Consider the following 19,997-nt stretch of genomic DNA (forward strand, 5'->3'; position numbering starts at 1 on the left):
TCATCAATGCCATATTTTAGGAAAGGCATTGATAAGCTGAAGAGTGTTTCAGCTAGGTTCCTGAAAGATTTTGATATCATGGTCCATGAAATTTGAAAGAATTGAAGAGGTTTAGAATGGAAAAGAGAAGACTGATAGGGACATGAGAAATTCTTTCTAATATTTACAGTTGTTATGTGGATGTATTTTGTTCTGCCCAAGAAGGAAAAACTTGGAGCAATAGCTACAAACTGCAAGCAATCTGATATAGTCTTGATAATGAAGATTAACATTCTAATAATTAATATTATTCAAAATTGTAATGGGCTTCCTTTGGAGCCAGTGGACCTACCTCATTAGAAGCTGAGAAACAAAGGGTGAAGGATCATTGGTTTAATCAGTCAGTTAACAAGCATTGGGGATACAAGCAAGACAAAAGGCAGTTCCCCCATTAAGAAAGCTTATAGTCTGATGAGGGAAACCACATATGAAAAACCATTTCTAAAAAAACAAGAATATATACAGCATAAATTAGAAAATGCAATAGAAGTAAGGTACTACCATTAAAGGGGAATTAGTTTTCTAGATCCAGAGTTTTCTAGATCCATTTTCTCCATGTTCCCTGTATCCTCTACCTCTTCCTCAGTGTCCAGGATTTCCCTGCCTCTCTCCACATTTGGATACATGTTCAATATCAGAGCAGTAATACTTCTTCAAGTAGACCCCACCCCAAACCTGCTAGGTGTGACTCCCAAGTCTAGAAAGATAAATGACAAGAATGAACTTATATTGTCTTTGTATTTTTTTGCAGAAAATGTTAATAGTAGGGCTCCTGTAAATCAAGAAGGTGAGTTAATTTGACTTTTATAGATTGATTTTTTGCTCTTTGTCATTATTTTTTATGATTGTCAGGCAAGAGAGGCTTAGTTAAGATTCATGTCTAGTACTTAGGTTCCAAGGTTTGAGGTCCTTTCAGTCTTCTGTCTCTTTCTCTCTCTGTCCTTCAGTAAGGGTCAACATCGTTTTCAGAATTTCCAGGTGTTTTCTGCATATCTTTTGAGTTCTATAAAAAATCTTTCTTTTTCATGTATTCCTTCCAGTCTCTATTCTCCATTCTGGCGCCTCCACTGTTCCCAAAGAAATCTCTCAGCCTCCATAGCCAACTTGTATCTTCCATAAAGTCCATTAGAAAGAAGGTGAACATGGCCTGGTGTAGTCCCTTATTCTCTTCAATCCCCATGGGAATTGGATGTCTGGACTGATCTGACTCATGTCTCTTATCTGAAAACTTTGTCACTGAATAGAGCACGAGGATTGAGAAGGTTCAGAAACAGTCAAGTTTTTCTGGATTTCCATGGAGTAATAAATTCTTGTTTCATCCATAGTTAGGATGCATGAGTCTTATACTATCATAAAGATTCCAAAATGTAGCTTTCTAGATACATGGGAGCTTATACATAATAAATGTTATTTTTTATATGTTTTTTTTCCAAACACACTTTTTGCTGATCACTTCCACTGTTGTCCACATGCATACAGAAAACCAATTGCCAGATAGTCCTTAGAAAGAAGGTTCAGGATATTTGACAAGCCCAGGGGAAGACCTTGCTTTAGGGTGGAATAGACTTCTCTCTATTAGCAAGAAAACATCAATCTGGTTTTTCTAAGGGTCATGGGTGCAACTGTACTAGAAATGTGGTACATAATGATGCTCCCTCTCACAGGGGTACACAAACTCTGACTTTTGATATCTTTGCACGATCACTGCTGTTTCCCCTGCAGCCCAGACTCAGAAGTGAGTCCTTAAAAATGCTGCTTGCCACCCGTGACCCTTATCAGCTATATGCTTTACAGAATTTTCTTGTTGGTGATATTCTGGATGCTTTTCAATCTTAGACCAGGAGTTCTTGTTCCTCAAGGAGGTTTCTCAGTGTCACCATGAGGAGGTTTAATGATCGCAGTGGACTCATTTTCTCTCTGAATTTTTTTTCAGCATATTATGGCTTTTTAATGGACAACTTTCAGCTTACTCGTAAGTAAACTTAACCTTTTTGTCACTCCTAAAAATCTTTTCAGACTAACCTAGTGATAATTGACCAGAAAAGGTTAAAATTCACCTCTAGTCTTTAGATTCAAAGATTTTTTAGGTCTTTTTTTCACTTGGCTTACTCTTCCCTATTAATTCCACAATGAGAACTCAAATCCTTTCCTAGGATTTTCAGGAGTTTCTTTTCTTACTTTGATTTATACAAATAGTCTTTTATTTTTCCTCTTTCCTGCCCATTTTTATTCTAAATCCCAGCATCTCCTTTGTTACTATTAAAATGTCTCAAATATCATATCTCTCCCCTCTCCTTCTCCTCAAAACCAGCAGTTAATGAATGCATCCAGGTCCCTGCTGAGGGACTAACACATGTTATGATGGCTTAGGAACTGAACATCTGGAGTGAACTTATCTTTCATTTCACTATATTTCTGTAATGGAAGTGATTAATGCTCACTGAAGGTGAAAATATAGAAATACTAAGGCTTTTGGGGAGTCAGAAAGAGGCAGCAAAGGCTAGACTCATTCCTTATTAAAACTCCTAATCCATTGTCCTATCTTGTCCAGAAAAAATTCACATTTGGTCAGCTGTGGTACTGTGAATAGTGCACCAGCCCTGAAATTAGGAGGACCTGAGTTCAAATCTGGCCTCAGACCCTGAACACTTCCTGTGTGACCCTGGGCGAGTCAATGAACCCCATTACCTCAGGGGAAAAAAATCACATTTTAGCTTTTCTGAGCCATGTCAAGTTTTAGGGAAAAAATGGCTATATTCTATTGCAATGTCCTAGATTGGTTCTTCAATTATACTTTTCCCTGATTCTCTCCCCTCTTTGTCTGTATTCCAACAGAGTAGCACCTGTTAGATATGTCTTTGAAAGAAGGTTCAGGACATTGATCTCCAGAGTATCCACTGAGAGGTCCTGGGACTAGAGTCCACCCCATGCATTAAGATTGGGTGGACATCTATAAATAATGCAGGGAAATTTCAATCCCTCAAGTTTTTTTTTTCTTTTTAGTACAGTGAGGACAACCACATACTGAATGCAGACAACTTCACTTGTCACTGAGCAGGACCCTCTCACAAGGCCCCACTTATTTTCTTGTTTTGCATCTGTAGAAAATCCCACTGGGATTTTCTGGTCTAAGCTTAACCCTGAGCATCAATCTCAAACACTTTCTCTATGTCACCCTCCTAAGTTTCCAGAATACAAACTTCCAGAGTCATTATGAATCCAAAGGGGTCAATAACAGAAAGAAACTAAATTTGTCTTTTAATTGATTTTTTCAAGGGGCAGAAGAAGATTGTTTTCAAGAGCAAGTGAGAAATACTCTGAATAGTAAGTTAACTTGACTTATTTTACTTCAGACTGACTTAGCTAAAATGAACAAGAAAGACCAAAATGCAGCTCTTCTCCTTGGATTCTAAGGCTTTAGGTCCCTTTCAGGTATTTGCCTTTGTTCTATTTTTCCTTCATAAGAATTGAAATTTTTCATAGTATTTTTAGACTTTTTCTTTATACCATTAGATTTCTACCAATAGCCTCAATTTTTCATGTACTAATTATTTTTCTAAATCCTGACCTCTCTGCAATTGTCATTGAAATTTCTCAACTAGGAAGTGTAGAGGCTCTTGCTAAGGAATAGTGAAATGTACAGTGTCTTAAAATTGGACATCTGAACTGATCCTGACTCTGATTGCTGTAGGTTCCTTTGGACTCCTAAATGATTAATGATATGGAAACTAAGATTATTTTGGAGTGAGAAAGAGGCACAGATGTCAAACCTGATTGTTGATAAGGGTGTTCTACATAGCATAGAAAAATTCCTTTTCCACAATAACTCCTAAGTTATGGGGTTCATTTTATATTCCAATAACTGATTGTTAGTCCCTCTATATTTTTACCAGATGCCCTCCATTGCTGTTTGTATTCATCCAAAATAATACCATGAAAATATATCTTTGAAAGACTATTTAGGAGTGTCCACTGATGACTCCAAAGAGATATTTGAAACCCCTGAAAATTTTGGGAGTTATTTAAGCATTGTGGCTCCACCTATACACACATACATCAGACAATAGAATTTGTTGCCAGTGGCCAGACTTAATATATTGCTTCTCAAAAGGCTCTACCCATCCTCCAATATTATATCCTGGTAGGCTCATTGTCTCTCCTCCAGTCTTAATTTTAGCAATTGACTTAAGCTATTTGTTTCTCTCATGTCCTCTCCATCACCTCCTTCTACTCCATTTCTAGGATTTTATTGCCTCTCTCCATATGCTATATGGATCCCTTTCCATCTTAGACCATTGGTATCTTCCCCAGTATAACCTTCTAGTGTCATCATAAATCTAAAAGGATCAATAACCAAAATGGACTTATTTTGCCTTTCCATTGTTTTTTCTCAGATAACTTCTATCCACGGCCACATCCACAAAGTAAGTTCAATTTGACTTCCTCCCACTTTAGCTGCCTTCAGACTTGACTTTTGCTGTCATGGAAAGGAAATGCCCCAACCTCTCCTTAGATTCTAGTGTTTTTAGATCCTTTTATCTATCATCTTTTGTTCTATCTGTCCTTCAGTAAAAATTGAAGTTTTTTTCATGGTATTTTCAGACATTTTCTTTATTCTATTTGATTTCTACAAATATCCTCTATTTTTCACGCATGCCTAGCAATTTCTATTATAGATTCTGACCTCTCCACTGTTGCCATTGAAATGTCTGAAATTTCCATAATGAGATGCAGGAGAGAGACACTGTATAGGCACATGCTGGGGGATTAACAAAATGTACAATGCCTTAAGAATTAGATAACAGAACTGAATCTGATGACAATTTTTCTAGGTTCTTTTGGAACTTGTAAATTTATGATATGGAAGCTAAGATTTTCCTGGAATCAGAAAAAGAGGGAGAACAGGCAAGCCTTTTCATTGATTGGGATTTTCTATATCTCCAGAAAAATTCCAATGTTACCTTTCCATTTTTCACAGAAACTCTTAGATTAGCTATACATTCCAATAGCTTTGATGTTCAGTCATCCTACGCTTTTCCCAGATGAGCTCCATTGATGTTTGTATTCATCAATAATAGTACCTGCCAAATATATCTAGTGAACAGATAATATTGATGGCTCCAAGGGGATGTTTGTCCAGGATGACGCATTAAGGTTGGGTAGACTCTTGCAAAGAATCCAGGGACATTTCAACCCCTGAATCTTCTGGTGGTTTTTAAATGTGGTGGGTACAATTATAAACCACATATCAGAGAAGAGACTTCATTGCCAGTGGCCAAGTCTGGGATATTCCTGCTTACATCATGTTATGCTCATTGGGGTTTTCTCTTTCAGCCTATAGGAACTGACTCCAATTATTTGTTTCCTCCATGTCTTCTGAATCTCCTCCCTTCAACTCCGCTTCCAGAAAATTTTTTTGTCTCTCCATATGCTATTCTGTATCCTTTTCCATCGTAGGCCATTGGTATCTTCCCCAATATAAGCATCCAGTGTCATCCTGAATCTAAAAGTGTCAATAACAAAATGGACTTATTTTGCCTTTCCATTGTTTTTTCTCAGATAACTTCTATCCACGGCCACATCCACAAAGTAAGTTCAATTTGACTTCCTCCCACTTTAGCTGCCTTCAGACTTGACTTTTGCTGTTATGGACAGGAAATGTCCCAACCTCTCCTTAGATTCTAGTGTTTTTAGATCCTTTTACCTATCATCTTTTGTTCTATCTGTCCTTCAGTAAAAATTGAAGTTTTCTTCATGGTATTTTCAGACATTTTCTTTATTCTATTTGATTTCTACAAATATCCTCTATTTTTCACGCATGCCTAGCAATTTCTATTATAGATTCTGACCTCTCCACTGTTGCCATTGAAATGTCTGAAATTTCCATAATCAGATGCAGGAGAGAGACACTGTATAGGCACATGCTGGGGGATTAACAAAATGTACAATACCTTAAGAATTAGAAAACAGAACTGAATCTGATGACAATTTTTCTAGGTTCTTTTGGAACTTGTAAATTTATGATATGGAAGCTAAGATTTTCCTGGAATCAGAAAAAGAGGGAGAACAGGCAAGCCTTTTCATTGATTGGGATTTTCTATATCTCCAGAAAAATTCCAATGTTACCTTTCCATTTTTCACAGAAACTCTTAGATTAGCTATACATCCCAATAGCTTTGATGTTCAGTCATCCTACGCTTTTCCCAGATGAGCTCCATTGATGTTTGTATTCATCAATAATAGTACCTGCCAAATATATCTAGTGAACAGAATACATTGATGGCTCCAAGGGGATGTTTGTCCAGGATGACGCATTAAGGTTGGGTAGACTCTTGCAAAGAATCCAGGGACATTTCAACCCCTGAATCTTCTGGTGGTTTTTAAATGTGGTGGGTACAATTATAAACCACATATCAGAGAAGAGACTTCATTGCCAGTGGCCAAGTCTGGGATATTCCTGCTTACATCATATTATGCTCATTGGGGTTTTCTCTTTCAGCCTATAGGAACTGACTCCAATTATTTGTTTCCTCCATGTCTTCTGAATCCTCCCTTCAACTCCGCTTCCAGAAAATTTTTTTGTCTCTCCATATGCTATTCTGTATCCTTTTCCATCGTGGGCCATTGGTATCTTCCCCAATATAAGCATCCAGTGTCATCCTGAATCTAAAAGTGCCAATAACAAAATGGACTTATTTTGCCTTTCCATTGTTTTTTCTCAGATAACTTCTATCCACGGCCACATCCACAAAGTAAGTTTAATTTGATTCTACTTGTTCTCACTTCAGCTGTCTTCAAAGTTGACTTTTGCTGTTATGGACAGGAAATGTCCCAACCTCTCCTTAGATTCTAGTGTTTTTAGATCCTTTTATCTATCTTTTGTTCTATCTGTCCTTTAGTAAGAGTTGAAATTTTTTTCATAGTATTTTCAGACTTTTTTTTATTCCATTTGATTTCTGCTAATATCCTTTATTTTTCATGTATGCCTAGCAATTTCTATTCTAAATTCTGATCTCTCTACTGTTGCCATTGAATGTTTGAGCCTCCATTTCCATAATCAGATGCAGGAGAGAGACACTGTATAGGCACATGCTGGGGGATTAATAAAATGTACAATGCCTTAAGAATTAGATAACAGAACTGAATCTGATGACAATTTTTCTAGGTTCTTTTGGAACTTGTAAATTTATGATATGGAAGCTAAGATTTTCCTGGAATCAGAAAAAGAGGGAGAACAGGCAAGCCTTTTCATTGATTGGGATTTTCTATATCTCCAGAAAAATTCCAATGTTACCTTTCCATTTTTCACAGAAACTCTTAGATTAGCTATACATTCCAATAGCTTTGATGTTCAGTCATCCTACGCTTTTCCCAGATGAGCTCCATTGATGTTTGTATTCATCAATAATAGTACCTGCCAAATATATCTAGTGAACAGATAATATTGATGGCTCCAAGGGGATGTTTGTCCAGGATGACGCATTAAGGTTGGGTAGACTCTTGCAAAGAATCCAGGGACATTTCAACCCCTGAATCTTCTGGTGGTTTTTAAATGTGGTGGGTACAATTATAAACCACATATCAGAGAAGAGACTTCATTGCCAGTGGCCAAGTCTGGGATATTCCTGCTTACATCATGTTATGCTCATTGGGGTTTTCTCTTTCAGCCTATAGGAACTGACTCCAATTATTTGTTTCCTCCATGTCTTCTGAATCTCCTCCCTTCAACTCCGCTTCCAGAAAATTTTTTTGTCTCTCCATATGCTATTCTGTATCCTTTTCCATCGTAGGCCATTGGTATCTTCCCCAATATAAGCATCCAGTGTCATCCTGAATCTAAAAGTGCCAATAACAAAATGGACTTATTTTGCCTTTCCATTGTTTTTTCTCAGATAACTTCTATCCACGGCCACATCCACAAAGTAAGTTCAATTTGACTTCCTCCCACTTTAGCTGCCTTCAGACTTGACTTTTGCTGTCATGGAAAGGAAATGCCCCAACCTCTCCTTAGATTCTAGTGTTTTTAGATCCTTTTACCTATCATCTTTTGTTCTATCTGTCCTTCAGTAAAAATTGAAGTTTTCTTCATGGTATTTTCAGACATTTTCTTTATTCTATTTGATTTCTATAAATATCCTCTATTTTTCACGCATGCCTAGCAATTTCTATTATAGATTCTGACTCTCTACTGTTGCCATTGAAATGTCTGAAATTTCCATAATCAGATGCAGGGGAGAGACACTGTATAGGCACATGCTGGGGACTATTAAAATGTACAATACCTTAAGAATTAGATAACAGAACTGAATCTGATGACAATTTTTCTAGGTTTTTTGGAACTTGTAATAATTTATGATATGGAAGCTAAGATTTTCCTGGAATCAGAAAAAGAGGGAGAACAGGCAAGTCTTTTCATTGATTGGGATTTTCTATATCTCCAGAAAAATTCAATGTTACCTTTCCATTTTTCACAGAAACTTTAGATTAGCTATACATCCCAATAGCTTTGATGTTCAGTCATCCTACGCTTTTCCAGATGAGCTCCATTGATGTTGTATTCATCAATAATAGTACCTGCCAAATATATCTAGTGAACAGAATACATTGATGGCTCCAAGGGGATGTTTGTCCAGGATGACGCATTAAGGTTGGGTAGACTCTTGCAAAGAATCCAGGGACATTTCAACCCCTGAATCTTCTGGTGGTTTTTAAATGTGGTGGGTACAATTATAAACCACATATCAGAGAAGAGACTTCATTGCCAGTGGCCAAGTCTGGATATTCCTGCTTACATCATATTATGCTCATTGGGGTTTTCTCTTTCAGCCTATAGGAACTGACTCAAATTATTTGTTTCCTCCATGTCTTCTGAATCTCCTCCCTTCAACTCCGCTTCCAGAAAATTTTTTTGTCTCTCCATATGCTATTCTGTATCTTTTCATCGTGGGCCATTGGTATCTTCCCCAATAAGCATCCAGTGTCATCTGAATCTAAAAGTGCCAATAACAAAATGGACTTATTTTGCCTTTCCATTGTTTTTTCTCAGATAACTTCTATCCACGGCCACATCCACAAAGTAAGTTTAATTTGATTCTACTTGTTCTCACTTCAGCTGTCTTCAAAGTTGACTTTTGCTGTTATGGACAGGAAATGTCCAACCTCTCCTTAGATTCTAGTGTTTTTAGATCCCTTTAATCTATCTTTTGTTCTATCTGTCCTTTAGTAAGAGTTGAAATTTTTTTATAGTATTTTCAGATTTTTTATTCCATTTGATTTTGCTAATATCTTTTATTTTTCATGTATGCCTAGCAATTTCTGTTCTAAATTCTGATCTCTCTACTGTTGCCATTGAATTGTTTGAGCCTCCATTTCCATAATGAGATGCATCAGAGAGAAACTGTATAGGCACATGCTAGGGGACTAATGAAATGTACAATGTCTTGTTAAAATGCTTGAGAATTATATTACAGGACTGACTATGATAACATTTTTACTAGGTTCTTTGGACCTTGTAAATAATTTATGATATGGAAGCTAAGATTTTTCTGGAATCAGAAAGAAGCAGAGCAGGCGAGTCTTATCATTGATTAGGATTTTGTATAATCTCCAGAAAAATCCAATGTTACCTTTCCATTTTCACAGTAACTTCTAAATTTTGATGGATGTGTAAAGATAGTTCAGGACCTTGAACAGAGTGCACTGATGACTCCAAGGGGATATTTGTCTATGATGATGCATTAAGGTTGAGTAGAGTCCTGTAGGGACATTTAAAGCCCTGAAACTTGGTTTTTAAGTGTGGTGGGTACAATTTACACCACATATCAAAGAAGAGAATTATTGCCAGTGGCCAGATTTGGAATAATCCTGCTCACATATATTACGCTCACTGGGGTTTTTCCCCTCAGCCTATAGAAATTGATTTCAGCTATTTGTTTCCTCCATGTCCCCTGAACCTCCTCCCTTCAGCTCCGTTTCCAGAAATTTTTTTAAGTCTCTCCATATACTATCTGTATTCCTCTCTATCTTGGACCATTGGTATCTTCCCCAATATAACTTTCCAGTGATATCATGAATCTAGAAAGGTCAATAACCAAATGGACCTATTTTACCTTTCCATTGTTTTTTGTCAGATAACTTCTATCCACATCCACAGCCACAAAATAAGTTCAGTTTGACTCTACTTCCTCCCACTTTAGTTGTTTTCAAACTTGAATTTTGCTGTTATGGACGGAAATGCCCCGACCTCTCTTTAGATTCTAGATTTTTTAGACCCTTTAATCTAGTTTCTTTTGTTCTATCTGTTTTTCAATAAGAATTGAAGTTTTTTAATAGCATTTTTTGGAAATTTTCTTTATTCCATTTGCTTTCTACTAATATGCTTTATTTTTCATGTATGCCTAGGAATTTCTGTTTTAAATTCTGACCTCTCTGCTGTTGCCATTGAAATGTTTGAGCCTTCATTTCCATAATCAGATGCAGGAGAGAGACACTGTATAGGCTCATGCTAGGGGACTAACAAAATGTGCAATGTCTTAAGAATTAGATTACAGGCCTGAACCTGATGACAATTTTTCTAGGTTCCTTTGGACCTTTTAAATAATTAATGCTATGGAAGCTAAGATTTTTCTGGAATCAGAAAGAGGCAGAGAAGGCAAGTCTTATCATTGACTGGGATTTTCTATATCTCCAGAAAAATTTTAATGTTACCTTTCTACACACACACACACACACACACACACACACACACACACACACAGTATGTATGTATTTCAATAGTTTTGATGTTTAGTGTTCCTACGCTTTTCCTACATGCACACCATTGGTGTTTATATTCATCAATAATAGTACCTGCCAAATATATCTTTTAAAGTAGTTCAGCACCTTGAACAGGGTCCACTGATGACTGCAAGGGGATGTATGTCCAGAGTAATGCATTAAAGTTGGGTAGACTCCTGCAAAGAATCCAGGGACATTTCAACCCCTGAATCTTCTGGTGATTTTTAAGTGTGGTGGGTATAACTATACATCACATATCAGAGAAGAGACTTTATTGCCAGTGGCCAGTCTGGGATAATGCTGCCCATGTCATGTTATGCTCACTGGGGTTTTCTCCTGCAGGTTATAGGAATTGACTTCAACTATTTGTTTCCTCCATGTCCCCTGAGGCTCCTTCCTTCAACTTTGTTTCCAGAATTTTTTTGAGTCTCTCCACATGCTATTCTGTATCCCTTCTATTTTAGACCATTGGTATCTTCCCTAATATAACCTCCCAGTGTCATCATGAATCTAAAAGGGTCAATATTGGACTATTTTGCCTTTCCATTGTTTTTCTCAAATAATTACCACCCACATACACAGCCACAAAGTAAGTTCAAATTGACTCTACTTCCTCCCACTTTAGCTGTCTTCAAACTTGACTTTTACTGTTATGGACAGGAAATACCCCAACTTCTTAGATTCTAGTGTTTTTAGATCCCTTTAATCTATCTTCTGTTGTTCTATCTGTCCTTCAGTAAGAGTTGAAATGTTTTCATAGTATTTTCAAACATTTTCTTTATTGTATTTGATTTCTACAAATATCCTTCATTTTTTGTGTATGCCTAGCAATTTCAATTATCGATTCTGACCTCTTTATGTTGCCATTGAAATATCTGAACCTCCATTTCCATAGATGCAGCAGAGAGAAACTGTATAGGAACATGCTGGGGGACTAACAAAATGTACAAAGTCTTAAAAATTAGATAACAGGACTGAATATAATGACATTTTTACTAGGTTCTTTGGACCTTTTAAATAATTTATGATATATAGAAGTTAAGATTTTTCTGGAATTAGAAAGAGGCAGAGCAGGCAAGTCTTATCATTGATTAGGATTTTCTATAATCTCTAGAAAAATTCCAATGTTAACTTTCCATTTTCACAGTAATTTCTAAATTATGATGGATGAGTGTGTATGTATGTATGTATGTATATATATATATATATTATATATATATATATATATATATATCCCAATGGCTTTGATGTCCCAGTGTCATAATGAATCTAAAAGGATCAAACCAAAGTAGACTTATTTTGCCTTTCCATTGTTTTTTGTCAGATAACTTCTATCCACATCCACAGCCACAAAGTAAGTTCAAATTGACTCTACTTCCTCCACTTTAGCTGTCTTAAAACTTGACTTTTGCTGTTATGGACAGGAAATGCCCCAACTCTCCTTAGATTCTAGTGTTTTTAGATCCTTTAATCTAGTTTCTTTTGTTCTATCTGTCCTTCAGTAAGAGTTGAAATTTTTAAATAGTATTTTTGGAAATTTTCTTTATTCCATTTGATTTCTACTAATATCCTTTATTTTTCTCATATGCCTAGCAATTTCTGTTCTAAATTCCGACCTCTCTGTTGTTGCCATTGAAATGTTTGAGCCTTCATTTCCACAATCAGACGCAGGAGAGAGACACTGTATAGGCCCATGCTAGGGGACTAATAAAATGTGCAATGTCTTGAGAATTAGATTATAGGACTCAACCTGATGACAATTTTTTTAGGTTCCTTTTTACCTTTAAAATAATTAATGATATGGAAGCTAAGATTTTTCTGGAATCAGAAAGAGGCAGAGAAGGCAAGTCTTATCATTGATTGGGATTTTCTATAATCTCCAGAAAAATTCTAATGTTATTTTTCTACACACCACACACACACACACACACACACACACACACACACACACATATATGTATTTCAATAGCTTTGATGTTTAGTGTTCCTATGCTTTTTGCAGATGCACACCATTGATGTTTATATTCATCAATAATAGTACTTGCCCAATATATCTTTTAAAGATAGTTCAGCACCTTGAACAGAATCCACTGATAGCTACAAGGGGATGTTTGTCCAGGGTGATGCATTAAAGTTGGGTAGACTCCTACAAAGAATCCAGGGACATTTCAACCCCTGAATCTTCTGGTGGTTTTTTAGTGTGCTGGGTATAATAACTATACACACCACATATCAGAGAAGAGACTTTATTGCCAGTGGCCAGGTCTGGGATAATGCTGCCCATGTCATGTTATGCTCACTGGGGTTTTCTCCTGCAGCTTATAGGAATTGACTTCAACTATTTGTTTTCTTCATGTCTCCTGAACCTCCTCCCTTCAACTCCATTTCCAGATTTTTGTTTTAGTCTCTTCACATGCTATTCTATATCCTTTTCCATCTTAGATCATTGGTATCTTCCCCAATGTGATCTATTAGTGTTATCATGAATCTAAAAAGGTCAAATCAAAATGGACTTATTTTGCCTTTCCATTTTTTTTTTGTCAGACAACTTCATCTATCCACATCCACAGCCACAAAGTAAGTTCAAATTGACTCTACTTCCTCCCACTTTAGCTGCCTTCAAACTTTTGCTGTCATGGAGAGGAAATGCCCCAACCTCTTCTTAGATTCTAGTGTTTTTAGATCCCTTTAATCTATCTTTGTTGTTCTATCTGTCCTTCAGTAAGATTTGAAGTTTTTCATAGTATTTTCAAACATTTCCTTTATTGTATTTGATTTCTACAAATATCTTTTATTTTTCACATATGCCTAGGAATTTCTGTTCTAAATTCTGACCTCTCTACTGTTGCCATTGAAATGTCTGAGCCTCCATATCCATAATCAGATGCAGCAAAGAGAAACTGTATAGGACCATGCTGGGGGACTAGCAAAATGTGCAATGTCTTGAGAAGTAGATATCAGGACCGAATCTGATGACAATTTTTCTAGGTTCCTTTGGAACTTGTAAATAATTAGTGAAATGGAAGCTAAGATTTCTCTGGAATCAGAAAGAGGCAGAGCAGGCAAGTCTTATCATTTATTAGGATTTTCCATTTCTCCAGAAAAATTCCAATGTTATCTTTCCATTTTCACAGTAACTCCTAAATTATGATGGTCATATATATATCCCAATAGCTTTGATATTCAGTCTTCCTACACTTTTCCCAGATGTGCTCCATTGGTGTTTGTATTCATCAATAATGGTACCTGCCAAATATATCTTTTAAAGGTAGTTCAGCACCTTGAATAGAGTCCACTGATGGTTCCAAGGGAATGTTTGTCCAGGATGATGCATTTAGGTTGGGTAGACTCCTGCAAAGAATCCAGAGACATTTCCTGGTAGAGGCAGAGGTAGAGGTGGTGGTAACTCTGATTATTGATTAGGATACTCTATTCTCTCCTGAAGGATTGCAAAATTAACTTTCTATTTCTATAGTAACTTCTAGTTACTCTCATTTTATAATCCAATAACTTTGATTTTTAGTCCCCCTACACTTTTCCCAGATACCCTCCATTTCTCTTTGTATTCATCCATAACAGTACCTGTTTTCTTTGAAACATGGTTCAGTACCTTGGACAGATTTCAAGGGGATGTTTGTCCTGCATGATGGACTAGGGTTGGATGGACTCCTGCAAAAAATCCAAGTACATTTAAACCTAAATCTTCTGTGTTTTTTTTAACTGTATTGGATACAACTGTACACCATATATTGGACAACAGAATTTGTTTGCCAGTGATCAGACTTAATATACTCCTTGGTACAATACTCAAGGCATCCTCTCACTTTACATCCTGGTATGCTCACAAAGGCTTTTTCCTGAAGTGTGAATTCTGGGAATTGTTTTCAGTTATTTATTTCCTCTATGTCTCCTCCATCTAGTCCACTTCATTGCTAAGATTTTATTGCCATCTCAAACCATTAATATTTCCCCCTACATCCTTCTAGTGTCATCATGAATCTGAAAGGGTCAGTAACAGAAATGGACTTATTTTGTGTCATTGTTTTTCCTCAGATAACTATTTTAATCTATACTCACCAGAGGAGTGCTTTAGAAAAGGTAAGTTCAATTTGACTCTCCCTCACACTTTACTTTTCTTCAGATTTTTTTAATAATGGTCAAGAAAGGCTCCAAACCCATCTCTATTTCTTGGATTCTAACTAAGGTTTTTAGGTCTCTTTCAAATGTCTGCCTTTGCTCTATTTGTACTTCTTTCATAGTATTTACAGGTCTTTTCATTATACCCTTTCTCTTCTATGAATAACTTTTATTTCTTCTGTATGATTACCTTTCTGTCTTCTAAATTCTGACCTCTCCACGATTACAAATGAAACTCCTTAGTCTGCCTGCCCACTCTGTTCTCTGTATCACATCCAGCAAAGAGGGAATATTTATGTATAGGTAGGACTAGCTGTAGGACTAGCAAATTACACTATGGCTTGGGATTTGGACTTCTGAACTAATGCTGGTTCTGATTTCTGTGGCCTTGTCACATGATAAATTCTCAATTACTGTGAAAGCATAGAAATGTAAAGTTTTTTTCTGGAAGCAGAAAGAGGCAGCAGAATCTGCTCTGAATTTCATAAACATAGATGGGCTATTCTAGCCTCTCTAGAAAAAAATCCCAAATTTTAACTTTCATTATTTGAGGAAGATTAATATATTTATTCTCTCTTCTAATAGCCTGAGTATCTTAATTACCACTCAGTTCTCAACTCTGCTTGACTCAGTCCATATGCCAATCTGAGACCAATTCCAATCTCAGACTAGCATTACTCTTAGTGTTACCATTGAGCCAGGAGTTTATAGATGATAATGTGCTCATTTTCTAATGAAATTTTCCTTTTTAGTGAATTATGGCTTTGTTAATCTGCCTTTCACAACGCAATCAAACCATCATGGTAAGTTAACTTGACCCTTTGGTTGACTCTTTACCGTTTTTGTTAATATTGTATTGTTTCAAATGGACAAGAATAAATATAGATTTATTTTCATTCTTTTAATTCCAGTGAAGATTTCTGAGGTCTCTTTCAGTTCTCTTTCTTTTCATTATTATTTGTTCTCTATAAAATCCTTTAGTTTTTTCATAATATCTTTGATTATTCTTTTCATACCTTTTGACTTCTGCAAAGATCCTTTACTTTCATGTCCATGTGTCATATATTCAGAAATCTCCACTGTTACTGCTGAGAGAGCCTGCATGGGTGCCTAATAGGGATCTCATTGTTTTCACGTATGGAATCCAACTTTAGAGATTTTTTATCTGGACTATTCCTGTATATGATTCTTCTTAGCTTTGGAAACTTGAAAATGATTAACTCTTAATTACTGAAAGTACAGGGAAAGACTGAGTCTTATATCCAAAGGTCACATGAAGTTTTAGCTAAGAATTCTCCATAATGAAAATTTTCTAGATCCATCACACTACTTGACAAATTATGGCCTTTCATATTTGAAGGCTCATTGTTTTCTTTCTATTGGTTTTATTTCATCCCTTTCTAAGTAAGGGATATTAAATTATATTTTACACAAGGAATATTCTTGAAATGGCTTGACTCAGTTAGTTGTTCAGTATTGAAGAACCCATTATTTCACAAAGTCCTTTGCTTTGGAAATGTTTGAGGGACACTTTTGTATGTCTCATTTGTTTCTATAATGACTCTCCAAAACTGGTTCCCAGTAGAATATTTCCTAATAAGAAAGAATCAAAATTAAACAAAGCAACCCAGCTTAAGGGTAAAATCTGTCTCTTAGAGTTAAGCATTTATTTACATAAAAACAGGAACTTTGTTGACTTTCTGGCAAGTTTGAAGTCATACCATTCATGAAGTCATGAGGTGTTTAGCTTTTGAAATCTTTCATTTGCTATTCTTTGTCATTGTTTTTGACATTGTAGAAATTGTTTTCAGTTCTAGTTTTATTTTCTGTCAGTACAGGCAAGTTTTTACTAAACATCCTCTGTATTGTGTCCAAAATATATATTGTTTTTTATACTCTCTGTCTGATATATAACAGATTTAAATGACCATTGTTTTGATGGTTTATAGGTTCTTCATTTAGATTTATTTTTCCAGTCATTTTACTGCAATCAAATGTGATTGCAATAGTATAACTATCCTCTATTTTTATGTAAGTTAAGACTCAAGATAGAAAAATGAGAGTACATAGTTTTTCAAACAAAAAGAAGATCATGAAAATCTAGCCAGTGTTCCATTCCAATCGATCCCTGAACTTGTACTGACAGATGTATTTTTGAGTTTTTCATAGGTGTCAGGCAACATCAACACTCCTTTTTGAGATTTATAAGGCGTGATCATGTCTAATTCCACTGAGTTCTACCTCATCATCCTGCTGAAGATGTTCTTAAAAACCTCAAATTAATTTTGCTTCCACTCTGAATCTTCATGTCATGACTTGCAAGATTCAGTCATTCTGTCAGAGCTGTAAATATCAGTTTCCCCATTATCCTCTTCTCTCAAGGATTCAATTGTGGCCCCGTTTTTGATAATGAAAACTGAGGAACTCTCATTTTCATTTTAGTAGAAATTGTATTTCCTTAAGTCTTATCTTTGCATTTTCTTCTTTCTAGCCTGCAGTATTTGCTCTCACTTCTAAAAGCTCAACAACTTCACCAGGTAAGATGTACAGATCTCTTCAGATTCCCCCTTCTGTTTCTACACTAGATGATTTGCACACCACTAATTAGGGATTCTCTAAAGTATAGCTACTTCCCTGTCTACTCTATGAGTTATCTGCAGACCAACAGAATAGAAATGAGAAAGAAGAAAGCGCCAGTACTGAAAATATTCACAGAGAATATTTTAAATAGTCATTTCATATCTTTATGATTTGTATTGGAAACCTTGTGTCTATCTTAGTTTCTGGTATAGAGCAAGTGCTTAAAAATGCTTGAAAATTTAAATAATGTTATTTTTTCTATCACATTAGAGTCATTTTACAGCTTTAAAAGGAAAGGACATTGAAAGTGTGCCTTTATATCTTCCTGTGAGTTCTGGTCTGGATTTTAAAAATTTCTCCATTTCCTACCTCAGAGTGAGGAGATGACAAATCCCTCACGTCTCACTGAGTCTAGTTTTGCACTGTACCCACTGCTCTCTTTTTCTAAGTGAATGTAATGTTGTACCTGCCCAGGATTGATAATGCTATACGAGGAAATTTCATGGAGACCTTTCCTTTTCAACTTTGAGTTAGACAAGAGTCCTGAGGAGTGCTTGTTGGCGATCACATTGGTTGCATGGCTGAGTTATATGGAAAACTAAAAGAAAGGACGCTTAGATAACAATAATGGTTGGCCAGCCAATGATAGCTCTGAGTAATATGGGGAAATGAGAAAAACTATCTTTGGTGGTTCTCCCATTTATTGCAAACTTTCTTTTTTGGCAGTAAATAGCAATTTCTCAGGACCAAATATTGTGCCCTCAAGGTCTTTGTGAGGAAAAAAAATCTACTTTCTGAGGAAAGAATTTGTTAAATGATTTCACACTTAAGTACAAATTACAGAGAAAGCTAAGTTGCAGGCAAGCTGCTACTCAGGGAATATGTATTTTATCTAAAGTATGAAAAGTCTGAAGAAAGGACTGAAAGTAGTGTGTAAGCCAATTTGGGAGGTATTCCTTGGGGGACAAAAGAGGTTTCTTTATATGAGGGGAGCTTTGGAGCATCCCTCAAATCATAAGATAATGATTGAGGCTGACTTGATGGTAGGCAGAAGACAACCTATGTATTCCTTATGATCCGCCAATACTTGTCAGGCCTGATTCTTTGGATCTGATGCAACTATATGATCAATGTGGGCATAGTGATGTGGGGAGTTGCATCTAATAGGCTGGTGAAATGGAATAATGTTCTAAGTTTGCTGAAGACATGCATCTCTAGCTTTCTATTCTCACTTTCATTTGTGACATTGTCATTCTTTTCAGATGCTCAGGCTCATTTCTCCCTGCACAGAAATAAGGAATGTCTTACTCAACTCTACATAAGTTCATCACTGGCATGATCAATTCAATAGCAATTTTGAATTTGAAGTAAAGAATGCTACTCAAAGGGAGATCAAAGGAAATAACCTCCTTTAACTTTCAGATACCCAACATCTTACCTCTGATTTCTTTCTCATTTTAGAAAGTGAAGCCAAATCAGTCTTAGCATTTTGAGAATTGGAGCCTCTTCCCCAGCACCTCTATAAGAATCCCAGCAGATCCTGAACTTCAGAACAGACCCATTTTCACAGCATTGCACAAACCAGTGAAGATTTTTGTCTAAATGGAGATTTCTAATAGGTTATCATTTCAAATTTGATGGCTCATAAGATGATAGTGTCATGGATTCAGAACCAGAAGTATGTGTCAACCCATCAATATCAGTTGAGAAGTTTTGCTTAGCTCACCGTCTTGGAGAAGAATGAATCATTTTTCAAGCTCTGGTTCAGTCCATTTCTTCCTCCATTTCAGAGGCTGCTGAATTCCAGCTCCAGTTTCCAACGTGGTCTCACAAGACAATCTTCTCAGTCCACACCAGCCCTCAATCCTCTATGTCTCTCATTTCACCTGCTTTACAATAAATTTTGTTGTCTTGTGATGCTTTTGATTTCAATGTAATTTCATTAACAATAAATATTCTATTCTTTGAGATTGGCTTTTCTTTATTATCTCTACCTAGAGGTCTTCTGCTGGACTCCATAGAGGGCATAGCAAGAATAGGTCTTCCTGTCTCTCAGTCCAAAAATTCATTTCCCAGTTATTTTGGGATGTTGGATTTTTAGACCAAACCTAGGCAATATGTGTCATTTGATCCTCAGTGCTGCATCCTTAGGACCAGCCCTGGCTTTGGGTATTTTAACAAGTCTGAATCTGCATGTGTAGGTGTATATTGTACCAGATTCTGTGTCTCTGTATAAATTATGGAAGAAAAACAATCATCTTTTGTGATTTTTGTGTTGGATAAATCAGTTTCCATTCTATTGAAGATTAAATACCCTCTAACTTGGGGATTTACCCTCTCCTTCTGACCTGCTTCCCTTCTTCTCCCCAGAGAAAGGAAGAGAAGGACAGAGAGAGGGAGTTTAACATTCTACCCAAATTCTGCAAGTGTCTAGAGTGGCAAGTTGGGGAGAAGGACTTGTTAGA

General features: G+C 36.3%; 1 protein-coding gene across 1 annotated transcript; it reads left to right on the forward strand.

The window, feature by feature from the left end:
* Positions 1 to 794: 794 nt before the first annotated feature.
* Positions 795 to 19,454, forward strand: LOC127564163 (pleckstrin homology-like domain family A member 1). Its single transcript, XM_052000510.1, has 14 exons — positions 795 to 826; positions 1,973 to 2,011; positions 3,316 to 3,363; positions 4,434 to 4,463; positions 5,599 to 5,628; positions 6,762 to 6,791; positions 7,932 to 7,961; positions 9,086 to 9,115; positions 12,140 to 12,169; positions 13,360 to 13,392; positions 14,869 to 14,913; positions 15,705 to 15,755; positions 17,444 to 17,489; positions 18,994 to 19,454. Exons 2-13 carry the CDS (start codon positions 1,990 to 1,992, stop codon positions 17,467 to 17,469), a joined length of 405 nt encoding a protein of 134 aa, XP_051856470.1. The 5' UTR covers positions 795 to 826; positions 1,973 to 1,989; the 3' UTR covers positions 17,470 to 17,489; positions 18,994 to 19,454.
* Positions 19,455 to 19,997: the final 543 nt, after the last annotated feature.

This window comes from Antechinus flavipes, chromosome 5, assembly GCF_016432865.1.
Source record: "Antechinus flavipes isolate AdamAnt ecotype Samford, QLD, Australia chromosome 5, AdamAnt_v2, whole genome shotgun sequence".
In the NCBI taxonomy this organism is placed as follows: domain Eukaryota; kingdom Metazoa; phylum Chordata; class Mammalia; order Dasyuromorphia; family Dasyuridae; genus Antechinus; species Antechinus flavipes.